This window comes from Argentina silus (genome assembly GCF_951799395.1).
Source record: "Argentina silus genome assembly, chromosome: 9".
In the NCBI taxonomy this organism is placed as follows: domain Eukaryota; kingdom Metazoa; phylum Chordata; class Actinopteri; order Argentiniformes; family Argentinidae; genus Argentina; species Argentina silus.
In genome coordinates this window covers 18,691,362-18,706,706 of record NC_139663.1, presented here as the reverse complement: position 1 = coordinate 18,706,706, position 15,345 = coordinate 18,691,362, and the positions used below count along the sequence as shown (strand labels likewise).

The 15,345-nt window shown below is 43.4% G+C and overlaps 2 protein-coding genes across 2 annotated transcripts; both read right to left on the bottom strand.

Moving 5' to 3' along the window:
* Positions 1 to 121: 121 nt before the first annotated feature.
* On the bottom strand, positions 122 to 6,715 carry kat8 (K(lysine) acetyltransferase 8). Its single transcript, XM_083677915.1, has 11 exons — positions 6,343 to 6,715; positions 5,934 to 6,011; positions 5,391 to 5,569; positions 4,467 to 4,520; positions 3,715 to 3,879; positions 3,151 to 3,240; positions 2,346 to 2,486; positions 1,552 to 1,645; positions 982 to 1,132; positions 545 to 699; positions 122 to 369 (listed from the first exon to the last, which is right to left on the bottom strand). The coding sequence occupies exons 1-11, from the start codon at positions 6,680 to 6,682 to the stop codon at positions 305 to 307; spliced, it is 1,512 nt and encodes a 503-aa protein (XP_083534041.1). The 5' UTR covers positions 6,683 to 6,715; the 3' UTR covers positions 122 to 304.
* A 6,872-nt stretch (positions 6,716 to 13,587) lies between these two features.
* LOC310810187 (ATP-sensitive inward rectifier potassium channel 12-like) lies at positions 13,588 to 14,862 on the bottom strand (the record flags this gene model as incomplete). The annotated part of the gene is made up of 1 exon (XM_083677863.1): positions 13,588 to 14,862. One exon carries the CDS (start codon positions 14,860 to 14,862, stop codon positions 13,588 to 13,590), a length of 1,275 nt encoding a protein of 424 aa, XP_083533989.1.
* Positions 14,863 to 15,345: the final 483 nt, after the last annotated feature.

The window sequence follows — 15,345 nt, the reverse complement described above, 5'->3', positions numbered from 1 at the left end:
TGTGGTAGGATCCTTGTATTGACATTTGTCAGCACTGGTAGTCTTAGTAGCTGTTGTAGCACACCGGCAAGGATTTTTAAATACATTTCTATAGCCAAAACACTGAACACCAGAATATCAATATTCTTATTTATTAAAAAAAAAAAAAAAAAAACACAAAGGATTCAGACACTATTATTGTACATGTTTTTTTCTTCTATACAACAAAGATTATGTATACACAATACAAAGAAAAACAGGTGGAGGGGAATTGGAGAGTGACATGTGGGTTGACTAGCAGGCATGATGTCACTGGCTCCGCCTCTCACTTCTTGGAGAACTTCGCCTGCTTGTGTTTGGGCGGAGCCCACTTCAGACACACTGTGTCAACTGTGGAGACAGGAACACAGCAGTTAGTGTGAAGTCTCTACTGGTCTCTCTACCTTGATAGCCACAGATCTATAGAAGGACTAGCATGCTAAAGGTTTGCAAGCACCATAGGTGGACGATGTACAACAAAACACATTTCCAAAAGGTGCCCTTGATAATAGCTCAATGCCATTACCTGTGATTGGCGGCTTCTTGTACTGAGCGCTCTTGAGGTGCTCCTCCACCAGCTTAGGTGTGACGCAGATTACATGCTGGCCCTTCCAGTACTTCACCATGTTCAGAGACTGCAGCGTGCTGATGATGTCACTCTGGGTGATGCTGGTCATCTGACTATGGGGGGTGGGGTGAGAGGAGGGTCAGCCTTGTGTGTGTGTGTACGTACCTATATACCTATGTGGATGTAGACCTGATGTCTTTTGAGGGGGGGGGGGGGGGGGGGGGGGGGTCCATTCTTTCATGTTTTTTTCTTTTATCCAAGGTTAAGTGACAGAGACAGGACATGTGGAGTGGGGATGTGAATTAAATCTGGGGAGACCTGCATTCAATCTTACATTCTCAGAAGTGTGTGCACCAAAGGAGGCAGTGGTGACCACTAGGCCCCAGCACACTTACCTGAGGTCTTTGATGGAGAGTGTGCCCCTGAAGTCCCTCAGTATTTCCAGAAGCACCCAGGACCAATAGCTCCTATAGCTCAACTTGCCCAGGTCTGACAGGGGCTTCTCTGGAGAGCCCACTGTGCTCTCCAACTTGGACAGCTCATAACCTACAGAGGGACAGAGAGGATTCCATATGAAGTGTTTCACCCTGATTCTGTCTTATGTGGGGTCCAGAAGCCCATAAATCAGCATCCAGGGTTGCCATTACCAACATTTTCTACGCAAGCCAAAAAGTTGTCTTAAAAAGAGCAAGAGGGATAAATGGGGGAAAGGAGGGAAGAGAGACAGGAGTAAAAGGGTTGCATGGAGAGGTGGAGATGGGAGAAAGGAGGGAAGAGAGACAGGAGTAAAAGGGTTGCATGGAGAGGTGGAGATGGGAGTGAATGACCTGAAGTAACTGGGGCACAATTAGAAGTGAGTAGCCTCACTCACACAGTGAGAGTGGAAGCAAAGAGCCTGTTGTAAAGGTTAGGGGGAAGAGTGTGTGTGTGTGTGTGTGTGTGTGTGTTCTGCCTCCGCCACTCACTGAAAGCTATGAGGAATTTTCCGTAGCCTCTGCGCTGGTAAGGCGGAAGAGTGAGGATACACGCCACGTTATTCCCGTCTGGCGACTCTTTCTCCTGTGAACCAAACAAACAAGTACAGATTAAGTTTAAAGATGTTATACGGAGGATTGACGAGCTAAGAAAAATAGTTTTTGACCTTCCATTTTACTGCTTGAAATGGAGCTATAGCCTGACATATGTATAATACATTATGTGAATCACTCTCTTGCTCGATAATATGGACACGTATCGTTTGCCGTATTGTATAACTTTTCCAAAAGGAATTTCCTGGTTGAGGATTTTCTCTCACAAACGACCTGTGGTTGGAATGCAGACTGTAGACTACATCAGTGGGAGTCAAAGGATTTCAAAAGGCAGTTTTTGACAATAGAAGATACAGCTTCATGCATAACACGGAGGAATGCTCCGATAGATGTGTTATGTAAAACAGACATGCCTCTCTGCCATGTGGTGGAATGGGGAATAATGTCAGCTCTGCAGAAGGCATTTCTATAATCTGCGACATTCAGGACAAGCTCTCCTTCAGCCGCCGGTCACCTCTCAATCAGGTGTGGTATATGACTAAATAAAACGTAACGCATTGCCAATGCCAACACTGATACTTGCTGTACTTTTCACTGTGAAACAAAGACCCAGCTCACTATCCTTCCCATCCAAATCATTGCTCAGGGGATCGTTATAGTGTCACCTGTGTGTCCATATTAGTGCTTTAGCCATAAATATCCCAAACCCATGTACTGGGACCAGTGCTTACTTTAGAGAAGTAGCCCACTATGTGTGCACCCTGCCTGTTGACTTCTGTCAGGATGTAGAAGACAAATGGCTCAACGTCGAAGTAGAGTGTTTTGTGGTCCAGGAAGAGTTTGGCCAGTAGACACAGGTTCTGACAGTAGATCTAGAGAGAGAGAAAGAAAAAAAGAAAGAGAGAGAGAGAGAGAAATGCAGTTTGGGTTGTTTCAGACAATTTCCAGCAACAGGATTCATTTTATATTGAAGTGGACAAAATGTCAAATCAAACCTATACTCAGGATTTCTCAATTATCCTAACCTAGGAGTATGTTACCATGTTACGTGTGGGGTCAATGTGAGTGTGTTAGAATGCAAGCTGTTCAAATATTAATTATTCAAATCAATGAAGATTTCATTTTTCAGGAATTAATTGTGCAACGTAACAATGTCCCAAAATAGCCACTTCATTGTATGTCCATCTAAGAATAATTCCCCTTACTTTTTACATCACAGACAGATTTTGCTCTTTAATGAAAGAGTTCACAACTGCCATACGCTTTCACTATTTAATGCAACACTTGACAGCATGCCTCTGTTTTTAGGCCTACTTAAACATTTTGGCATCATTCAGGATTTCAAAATTATGTCCAAAAGCATTTCTGGCCACAAAGTGGACCATATCTGCTTCCATTATATTGCAAATGGTGTAAGTGCAAGTTCTTTGGTGTTTGAGTACGTGGTTAATCACTGACGTTTAGATTTAAAAGGGAAATATCCCTTTAAGATAATGGAGGTTCACCGGGATGGGGTCCATACATGCATCCTCTCACCTTATGGTCACGGCCGTCCACCTCATACACAGAGATGTTGCTTCGCCTGTATATCTCCTTCCCAGGGGGCTGCCTCCACTGGCACTGTGACTGAATGGAGAGGGGGTAGGTTAGTGGATCAGAATGCTAGGTAAATGCTACTGAAGAGACAACAGCAATGCTAATGCAAAATATAGCAATGAGTGAACTGGTTGCAGTGAGACAGGGGATCAGAATGCTAAATACTAGCATGAGGCAAGCTAAAGACAAGGCACACTCACACTCTCAGAAAAAAAGGTTCATGAGGGTTCTATATTAGAATCATGCAAAGGCAAAGAACCTTTTTATTAGACAAGGTTCTATCTACACTTGAACTCAGAGCTGATTGGGAAAAAAAATAGCACATTTAAAACTATGCAATCAAAGAAAAAAGAAATATATGAAAACATCATTCTGTGAATGCTACTCAGTTTCAAATAATGATGAACAAAATGTATGGATAATCTCAAGCATATTGTTGATGTAACACCCACTACAGTGGGCCCAACAAGGAAGCAGAGATTTTTTTTCTAGGAGTGCACTGACCAGATGATATCTGAAGGTCTTCTCATACTTCATGTACTTGAGGCAGTACTCGCAGATCCACAACTTGGGCTGCTTGCCGTAGTCCTCAGGGAACGGCGAGAAGTACCAGGCGTCAATTTCAAAATTCCCAATCTGTATCTTGTCCACGTACTTCACTTTAGTGATCTGTGCAGGGACATGTTCAAAATGATTAATGATTGTGTGCTGATTTGATTTACATTTTCGTCATCCAGAGTACATTCGCCTAAATTCAGTAAAAATGAAAGCGAAAGCGTTATGATGTTCCTCAGTGAATTCAGCATTTTGGCAGTATTTTTTGCGCATTTTGACATGAATAAACACGAGTCAGGTTTTGATAATTCAATCCAGCACCATGCTGTTCAGAAATCCTACGGAGAACCCTCAACATCACAACTATGCAAGTAAGACTTTCTATTAGTATAAGTGCTAGAAGCAGTCAGAGAGCTAGAGAAAGGGAAGACAACTATTTGTAATACAAATAAATACACATTTGTGCTTGACAGTGCAGGTTCAACACATGTAGGATATATTGTGAGGTGCTAGGAGGGGGAGAGGTCAGGAGGAGGAGTCCAGGTGTAGTCTGAAGAGATGGGTCTTTAGTCTGCAGCAGAAGACAGACTCTGCTGCCCTGACAGTGGTGGGAAGTTCATTTTACCATTGCCGGGTCCAATGAACTGCAAGTCTGTGTCAGTGTGCAACACTAGAATGTGTACTCAAACACACAATCTTACCGCCTCATGTTCTTTCTCCAGGGCAGCTGTTGTGGGGTCCATCTCTGCATATGTCTGGAGAAAGAGAGAGGAGCTCTATTAGAAAACAAAGAAACATCACCTAATCTACTGCATGGAGGAAATGTGGTGGCAAAACAGTGACCCTCTCTACATCCCAATGGTACCATAATGCTTCCTCAACATCTGCACTAATATCAATACACTGGATAGGGGAATGTTATATGAAGAATGCCCATCAAGAATGAGCTTTTACCTGTCCAGTACTGTCATGTCAGTGCAAATGGAGAAGATGAGATAAAGAGGATGCCATTTAAGACTATTAACATAATGAATCTTCACTAAACCAATGGCATACTTTTACAACCCTGGATGGTTCACACTGAGCATTGCTAAGCAATTTTACCCCATCTTAGAGTCTCCTACTTTATCATTGGGCCTCTGTTTGTACTGTTTGTACAAAAATGTGTCACTGTCAACACTGCAGTTATCTAGATATCAGACAGAAACCAAATGCCAATGGTCTGATCCAGTTGACCACAATTACTTAAACTCCCACAATCCATTGCTCACTTTCTGTGTGCAGTTGCAAACTGAGTGAGTCTGTCTTTTGGACATCATATGTCTGTAGGAGGGGCGAGTAGTGATCTGGCACATTTCAATATGTAGTGTATTATTCCCAGGAAGTAATGGTTTCTGACCGTATAAACGTTTTGTTTTGGCCAGAAAGACAGCCACATGTTTTATTTAGGTAAACTGCCCTTTCAGTTTGGCAAATCATATTGGCACCGAAGGTTCCATAAGAATAAGCTTTCATTTTGCATTCTAATCAGAATGGAACTGTCTCAACATTCGGTGCCCATTCAAATTCTAAATCCCAAACCGAGTTTCCAGCTTGACTCTGAAATCTATGGCTCCAGCTGTTACCTTCTGCACATGGTTGATCTCGTCATGTTTGCGCTTCTGGTTGCGGGTGATCTTTCTCTCGGGTTGCTCCCCCAGCTCACCCCCTCCTCCGCCTTCCACACTCTTCCTCACCGCGTCCTTTACTGTCTTGGTCAGCGCCAGACGGGCCTTGCCCACCCATTCGTCAAGACGCCTGTTGACTATAGGGCAGGAGCAAAGGGAGAAAAGGAATCAGGAGAGAAGGGTGAAGGACAAAAATGAGAAAAATGTGTATGGGAAGGAGGAAAAGTTGGAAGATAAAAGCAATGGAGAGTTTTAGAAAAAGAGGAGCACAAGGAGGGTAGAGGCAGAGAAATGTTATGAGAGGGAGGGAGACAGGAAGATAGGAGAAGCACAGAGTGCATGATGACACAGGGAGAGGGGGGAGCCAAAAGGGACAGAGAGGAAAAGAAGGACAGCATGAGAAAAAAGAGGAGGTTGTTAAAAAGGGCTGTTTATGTTTTTGCTGTGTGTACTGGCGATAGAGCAGAATGATAAACACGCATATAGGCAGCTCCCACTCACATCCTACATAGTGCACGTAGAACTCCATTCTGCCCGCCTCTTGTTCATTCAGCCGGGACTGGATAACCTCAGCAGAATCTGGAAAAGACGCAAAGTTGTGGTTGTGAGCATATTTTCTGTTACATTTGGGTTCTTAATGACCATGTAATCGGGGAAGCAAAGACAAACACTATACGGTGTAGAGTAAACAACTCACATTAACTTACCAACATAGGCAGATCTATCATCGACATAAAAATAATACATGCTTATGCACCATCACAGCAACACCGTTCGAGAAGTCTAAATTATACGGAGAGCAAGACAATAGATATGTCATAAATATCACCTCCGATTGTCTGTCTGTCAAACGTAGATAGCTAGCTAACTGGCTATGCTGACCAGGACGGGCTTGGAAACGAATGCTTACGCCATGTCTTGTCGGCTCGCTGACAAAGATACGTCTCTCCGATTTCAACCGATACCTCTTGCTCCCTGCCGCAACCCAAAACGCTTCCATCGCCGGCGCGCTGAGAACTCGAGCCCCCGGCTTCTCTTTCCTGGTCAATGGCCTCCGACTCATCCTCCTCCCCGCCACTGCCATTAGATGAACAAGCGGCTTGAGTTCCAGTCTCCGATTCTCCCCGGTCTCTTACTGCATGTCCGGGATCGCTTTCGACGTCCATTCGGTCCTCAGGAACATTGTTATCATAGTTATTATCTCGGATATTGTGGTGGTCGTTCGAGACGGCTACCGTCCCACCAGACATCTTTGCTAAATTTACAAACAACACATACAGCGTCGGTGGAGTGCGCGACTCTTTGAGTTTGCGCAGTGCAGCAGAGGGGCGTTCCCGACTCTTCTTTCTCAAAGGAGGGGTGGCAGTAGCATGATTCGGGTGTAATTTGGCTATTATGCTTTTGTGTCGAGCTAGTTTTGTGGATCGTAAATTAGCAAAAAAACACAAAAACACTTTTCACCAATTTCGCGATTGAAAAATGTGATAACTAACATCTAATCTAGATGAGAACATGCTGCTATTTGGCTAAACAGCTGTTTCCCTTGTTGCGACACCGCGAATTATCTTTTGAGGTGCTCAGCCAAATACTCTTGCGGATTGTGACGCAAGAGAAACTTGCCGAAACCAGGGATCGAACCAGGGACCTTTAGATCTTCAGTCTAACGCTCTCCCAACTGAGCTATTTCGGCCTGTTCTGTGGCATTACGCTTCCACTGGTTCCGGGAGATATGTCCTCAAAGATAAATCCTCAAAGCTGCCATGAAATACCCAAACAATAACAACTGGCCCATGTCGGTGGAAACTGGAAATCCATTGTCTGTCAGCAAGGTGGTATTGGCCAGTCCGGGTATCTATTGACCACTGCCATGAGTTGGGGAAATAGTTCAATTGGTACAGTTCTCACATAGTTGAGTTGAAACACAATTGACGATACTGCGAATTTTCTTTTGGGGTGCTCAGCCAAAAAAGCTATTTCGGATTGTGACCCGAGACAAACTTGCCAAAACCAGGGATTGAACCAGGGACCTTCAGATCTTCAGTCTAACCCTCTCCCAACTGAGCTATTTCAGCCTGTTCTGTGGTATTGCGCTTCCACTGGTTCCAGGAGATGTGTCCTCAAAGATAAATCCTCAAAGCTCAGCCAAAAATGATTGTGACCCGAGACAAACTTGCCGAAACCAGGGATCTAACCAGGGACCTTTAGATCTTCAGTCTAACGCTCTCCCAACTGAGCTATTTCGGCCTGTTCTGTGGCATTACGCTTCCATTGGTTCCGGGAGATGTGTCCTCAAAGATAAATCCTGAAAGCTCAGCCAAAAACGATTGTGGATTGCAACCCGAGACAAACTTGCCGAAACCAGGGATCGAACCAGGGACCTTTAGATCTTCAGTCTAACGCTCTCCCAACTGAGCTATTTCGGCCAGGTCTGCTCTATTACACTTCCACTGGTTCCGGGAGGTATGTCCTCAAAGATAAATCCTAAAAGCTTCCATGAAACACCCAAAAGGTGACAAGTGGCCCATGTCAGTGGAGTCTGGAAATCCACTGTCTGTCAGCAAGATGGCAGCATATCGGCCAGTCCGGGTACCTATTGACCACTGCCATGAGTTGGGGTAACAGTTCGATCGGTACAATTCTCTCTTGGCAAAGGAGTTGAAACACAATTAACGACACAGCGAATTATCTTTTGGGGTGCTCAGCCAAATACTCTTGCGGATTGTGACGCAAGAGAAACTTGCCGAAACCAGGGATCGAACCAGGGACCTTTAGATCTTCAGTCTAACGCTCTCCCAACTGAGCTATTTCGGCCTGTTCTGTGGCATTACGCTTCCACTGGTTCCGGGAGGTATGTCCTCAAAGATAAATCCTCAAAGCTTCCATGAAACACCCAAAAGGTGACAAGTGGCCCATGTCAGATAATAAATCTGAAAAGACCATTCGAATTAATACTGCTAACTGAGCCGTGCGGCTAGCATGAACTGACTCGTTGCATTGGATCAAAAACCAAGAGCACCTGTCTAGATCCCATTCTAGCTTACTTAACTGGAGCATCTTAACTGCTGTATGGCGCTGACTTTCCAGCTTCAAGTTCAAAACACTGCACGCAGGGTTGCCAGGCGTGGCTACAATTTCCAGCCCAATGGCCACTCAAAACCTGCCCATAAATGTATTGGCAGATTATTGGCTATTCAGGGGTGGGATTATAAATGTAGCTCGGCTACTATCCGATTAATTACGGTAATTTTTTTGTTTCAGCACAAAAAATGTATGTCTTTTCAAAATTGCTTGGCAAGCTACTTATAGGTGGCTGGCGAGCTACTGATTGGAGACCCCTGTGCTAGACTTACCATTGTGTTGCATCCTGCAGAACTCCTGGGTTTTGCACAGGCTCTTCTTCTTCCTCATGTTCTGGGTCAGACTCTGGCTCGTACGCGTAAGGTAGAATACCGTTCACCATTGCTGACCTATCGTAGCGTCTATTATTAATTAGCCATGTGAGTTTGTCATCCAATCAGAACTAAGGAACATGAATATTTATAATGTTATCACCACACCCATCCATTCCGGCTCTTGTCTTTCTAGGAGAAATTCTGGCTTCATTAAAAGCTGTTTTTGTAATACTTTGTGGAGTTTGATAGAAAAAAACACACGTAACCATTTCCTAATACCTTTAGATCATTGTTTATTGAAGACAACTGGAATTAAAATGGCTGCCGCTTTAAGTCAAAACGTCCTCAAAACAAACAACAACTGAAGATGGCTGCAGTACAGGCCTGGCAGAGCATCGCTGGAGAAGACACCCAGTGTCTGGTGGGGTCAATGGGTCGCAGGCTTCAGGCAGTTATTGCATGCAAAGGATTGTCTACCAAATACTAAACATTGGTGCTTAATTTGGACATTTGAAATTATGTCCCATTACTTTTGGTGGCCTAAAATAGGGGGACTATGTCTAAACATTTCTGAATGGTGAAACCAATATGTACACAAATACCATCAAATAAAAGCTGAAAATCTCTACTTTAACCTCACAGTAATTGTTTTTTCAAATCCAAACCTTTGGTGTGGAGCCAAAAGAAGGAAAAATACTTCACTGTCCCATTACTTATGCAGGGCACTGTAAGTATCAGTGTTTTTTGGAAGCTAAAAACATTCACTCAGCTTCATAGTATGGTAATATCATATACACATTAATAATGGTACTACATACATATAATAGTACAGGTGGAGACAAATATATTGCGTGTGACGATGTGGCAATGGTGTGTGCTTCATTAGTGCCTCTGCGGAACGTTGCAGTGAATTGAGGCAAGCTAGAACTGACACACACTGACCTCGGTTATGAAATGGCACTAGTAAATCGTGCTTGGGCTGGTTTTCTAGAACCAATGACCGAATTTATATCCAACAAACTTGAAATTAAAATGTCTGCCTGTTACCTGTGTCTGGCCTACTGTCAGCCTGGTAGCCGAGTTAGCCTATGTATTTCCCTGGACATTGAAGGCACGGTTTTAGGGCTGACAGTAGGCCAGACACAGGCAACAGTCCTGACTACAGGCAGACAAACACAAAAACATTTCTCGATTGGGTTGATTACAGAGAATACCCATAATAAATCAGTAGCAAGGTAAGATTCTGTGGGAGAAATGGAACATTGACCAATGTCGACCACTGGCCTTTACATACTATTTTTATGTTACTTGTTGTTGTTTAGAAGGATATGCACATATTTGCAGCTATTAAAATGAAATAGTATTCAGTTACGGTGACTTTATGTAGATCAATATTTGACTCTATTCTGAATGAATCCACAGTTCAGCAATTGATTGAGTTAAGGTTAGGCTTACTCTCCACTCCAAAACCTACAGCTGCTGTAAATGTGTTTACGATATTACTCCCTGGTTTTGGCATGTGATTGAGCATTTAGGACTTTAATTAAATCATTCCATTTTCCTATGGGAACCAACCCACAGCACAACAGTGTCAGACTTTGGGCTTTTCACTCACGGGAGGGGAGTGGAAAATAGATTCCCCTGCTGGCTTGGGACAGAAGTATAAATAAGATCCTAGGTCTGTTAAAGGTGCTGTATGCAACAATTCCATCAAATAGAAAACAGCCCTAACAAATGAAATCCCTTGTGAGGACAACAAACATTTAGAATGTAGGTAGGTAGAAATAAGCTATTCAAGCTATCTATGTCATATCCTTCAAAAACCATGAGGAAGTTGATATTTGATGGTGTATTGTTTCCTAACATAAACAAAACGTATCCTAAACCTATTATGGCCTGCTTCACAAAAGTAACATGCACACACTTCAACACATCTCGCAGATATGCATACACAGCTATGAAGTCACTACCAAAGCTGGACCTCAATCATCATCATTATTATTATTCATTACACCTTATTGTCAAATAGTAAGACATTTAAGCATTCCTGTGGCTGCACGCACAGTCTACTCTATCAAAGATTGTCAATAAAATGTTTAAAGGTTGGGTTATAGTTATGTGCAGAAGAGCAACAAGAACTAGAGGGTTCTACTAAAAAACAGTTGACGTTGTTTGATCTTGATCTCCCCCATTAGTGTCCATCGGGGTCTGATGGGTTGAAAGAAACTGTGACGAAACTGTAAAACTGTGTGAACGAATATTGCTAAAGCCCATGCACTAAAACCAGTCCCGTCTGGCTCGTCACAGTTCAGTCCCAAACATTGGTTTAGGTTGCACTTGTGAAAGAGGATCCCCGTTGATCCCAAATATTAATCTTGGGTCACCACCATTGATGATATATAAACAGTTGGATGAAGTGAACAACTGAATTACAATGAACAACTGACCGTCCAATGAGAGATGCGATTGGCATGGTAAATCCAGGAAATGCTATTAATCACAGTTCCATAGCGTTCATAGCAACGTGATTGGTGGCACCAACCATGGCTCCAATGCAGGCAACTAGAGGCGCTTTTTTGTGTTTTTCTGACCGGCATCGGGTTCACATACTCACTTACGCATACACCTTTGATGTGTGTGTATGCTTGTGAAGTGCTTTCAATTCAGTCAAAAGAACTGCATGCAGCGTGGGCGTACATTGTAGAGACATTTTCAGAATGAATGGTGATACTATTAAAAAAAAGTGTGAAGTATCTGACATATCCAATATCTAGTATCTTATCTTATCTAATCTAGTCTTTGTGAATCGACCACAGCCAAGGTACGTTTTTTTTTCACCCAAAAATCATACTTTCTTACTATTTCACATACCTTCTGTTGACATCATCTGTGAAGCGCCTGTCAAGCGCGTGACATTTGCCCCGGTAGCAGAGACGTAGCACATACAGTGCCCTGTGTAAGTAATGGGACAATGAAGCATTTTTTTATTCTACTGGTTCTATACTCCAAAAGTTTGGATTTGAAATCAAACAATTACGAGGTTAACGTAGAGATGCTCAGCTTTTATTTCAGGGCATTTGTGTACATATTGGTTTCATCATTTAGAAATAGCAACACTTTTTATACATATTCACCCTATTTCAGGGCACCAAAAGTGATGGGGCAATTGGCTTGACAGGTGCTTCTGGTCAGGTGAGTTCCGTCACATCATTTGTGTAGGCATGAGAGAGCTGTCAATGTTTAATATTGATTCTAGGCTCTGCCTTTGGAGTCTGCTATTAGTGCCTGTCAAGATGAAGACCAAAGAGGTGTCAATGAAAGTCAAGGAAGCCATTATTAGGCTTCATTGACTTTAGAAAAAAATATCAGAAACAGAGCCAAAATCAACAGTTTGGAACATTGCTAAAAAGAAAGAAAAAAAAACAGCAATCGCGAACGGGCTGGTAGGCCATGGAAGACTTCTACAGTGTATGACAAAAGAATGCTTTTAAGATAATTAAAATAATTAAGAAAAACACCCAAACAATTGTCCCACAGATCAGGAACACTCCAGGAGGTAGGCATGAATGTGTCAGAGACTACCATCCACAGAATACGTCACCAGCCGAACTACAGACTCACTGCAAGGTGCAAACCTCAAAAAGGGTGTCCAGTTACAGTTTGCTAAAAAGTACCAAAAAACTTCAGCCAGTTACTGAATGCAAAGGATTGCCAACCAAATAAAGAAGAAAGAAGAAAGACTGTTTATAAATACTAAACATGAATACTTTATTTGGACATTATATGCATTTTTTCAATACTTTTGGAGCCCTTAAATAGGGGGGGTATGTTTAAAATGTTGTACTTTCTAAATGATGAAAAAAAACATTGAATTAAAGCTGAGAATCTGTACTTTGACCCCATAGTAATTGTTTGATTTCAAATCCAAACTGTTGGAATATAGAGCTAAAAGAAGACAACATTTCCAATACTTATGGAGGGCGCTGTAGATGTGCAATTTTCTGGAGCTTTAAAAGGTGAAATGTCCAATTCTAAACTGTGAATTTTTACATTTCAAGAGGGTTATTTCAAAAGTAAATGGTGTTTTGTTCCCCATATCAGAAAACTGTATCTAATCTACTGTATGTATACATTTTCTTCATTTGAAAGTAATACAATATAAACTCATAAAATAAAATGTTTCAAGGCTTTCATATGATCAAATCCATACAGTATGTTAAATTCTTGAAAACTTCAGGGACATGTTTCAGAGGTCTGTATTAGCATCTGTAGCAGACACTACACAGAATGAACCTTTAAGTACACAAGGTGTGCAGATCCACAATCAAATGAAGTTATCCAGAGTTCCTGACCTCCCAACATGCACTGATGCTCCAATATTTGGGTCTATGAGGCTGAGTGATGAGCAGATTTGAAAATACTCTACATGCGCAACTAAGCAATCGGTACACTTATGTTTCTATTGCTAATATAATAAGTTCTTAATTTAAAAATGAAGAATATTGCATTATGTAAAGCTCTCAGCTCAAACTACCTCATGGAAAAATATTACGTTTTCCTAAAGAAAGGGGTCTTTTGTAATTGTTCCTGTCCATGTTGTGAAAACAGCGGTCCCCTCTTCTTTTTTCAAAATGTCTTACTTATGGCTGTACTGCAGCTTATACAGAAGTCAAGTTTTCATATGGCACTTGCATTGCTCATCATCTATTCATTGAAAAACAACCCGACTGAAAAGAAGTATCCAGAAAAGCAGAGGTCAAAGGTCATATTTCGGATTCTCTCCGGAATGACCTCTGGTCCAGCCCAATGGTGGCCTGCATTCTCTCTATTTCTGGCAACCTGTCCCCATCCTTCTCCTCCTCCTCTTCCTCATCTTGGCTGATGAAGGCCAGCTCGTTCTCATAGCAAAAGGAATTGGCGCTGGGTGTCGGTAACTTGTTCTCTTCCATGTCCTTGGCACTGCAGCGGGGGGTGGACGGCACCTCAAAGGTTTTGTGGAAGTGTGCATAATCCACTTTGTACTGGCTGTTCTCTTCGAAGAGGACAGGCTCAAAGCGATGACCCCACAGGATCTCCGTGGACAGGTACGAACTGCGAGCCTGCGCAGTCATGGCGGTGGCCTCCACCATTCCTTCAAGTATGACCACGATCTCAAACTCTGATGTCTCCAGTTCTTGCTTACTGATGCCAAACAGGGGGCTTTCCTCATCGATCTCATGCAGGATGGTAAGGGGCGAAACCAGGAAGAGTCGGTCGATGCCTTTGTCGTATCCCACGTTTATGTCGATCTGGTCAAGGGGGATGTATTCACCTTCTTCAGTGACACGGTGCTTAATCAGCTGTGCTCGGACATGAGCCTCCACGATGTGGCTCTTTCTGAGGTTCCCCACCCTCCACATGAGGCAGAGTTTTCCGTCACGCATGGCAATCACCGCGTTATAGCTGAACAGCAGAGTCTGTGCCCGCTTCTTGGGCCGCGCCATTTTAGCCATGATGGCTCCGATCATGAAGGAGTCAATGATGCAGCCCACGATGGACTGGAAGACCACCATGAATACAGCTGTGGGGCACTCCTCCGTCACACAGCGGAAGCCATACCCAATGGTGGTCTGGGTTTCCACTGAGAACAGGAAAGCAGCCACAAAGCTGTTGACCTGCAGGACACAAGGGATAAAGCCGTCATCTACACCACTGCGATTGTCCATGTCACCATGTAGCAAAGCGATCACCCAGAAAGCCAAACCGAAGACCAGCCAGGACACCACAAAGACCAAGGAGAAAACTAGAAACATGTAGCGCCAGCGGATGTCCACGCAAGTGGTGAAGATGTCAGACATGTAGCGTTGCGACTTCTCATCCATGTGTGAGAAATGGACGTTGCACTGCCCATTCTTGTTGACAAAGCGGCTCCGGCATTTGTGGCGGGTGTGAATCTTGCCGTTGCCAAAGCCGTTGCCCACGGCAGCCATGGTGCCGAGTCGCAGGCCTTCTTCCTCGGAGGACACGATGCTGTAGCGGTGGGCCCCGCCCACACTCATGCCTGAGTCAGGCTCACCCAGGGATTGGCAGACAGTTGTACCTCCCGATGAGTGGCCAAGGGATGGGCATGCACTGGGCTCACAAGTAGGCAGTTCCCCCCAAAGCAGCTGTCCAAGTGAGGCATGGGGTCCCAGAAACACCCTTTATGTCCTGGGGAGAGAGGAAGAGAAGCCAAAGGTTAGATGTCACACTTAGAGTGTGTGTCCTTTTGTAGTGGCCTTAAAGGGATAATTCAGGTTTTTCGATGTTAGACCTCATTTCCCACTTACATGGAGTGTTGTAGGCTCATCCAGACACTTTTTTTTCGGTCATATTTTAGTTTGTGAGCTTTCTTTGGCTGGCCCAGAGGCTAGCATTTAGCCATACCAGTGTACATGAACGGGATCACCTGTATGCTATCAAAAGCACAGACAGCATTCAATACATCTCCATGCAAAATGTAAAACATGATTTAGTTATCAGGGGTTCCGTAGAAAAATATT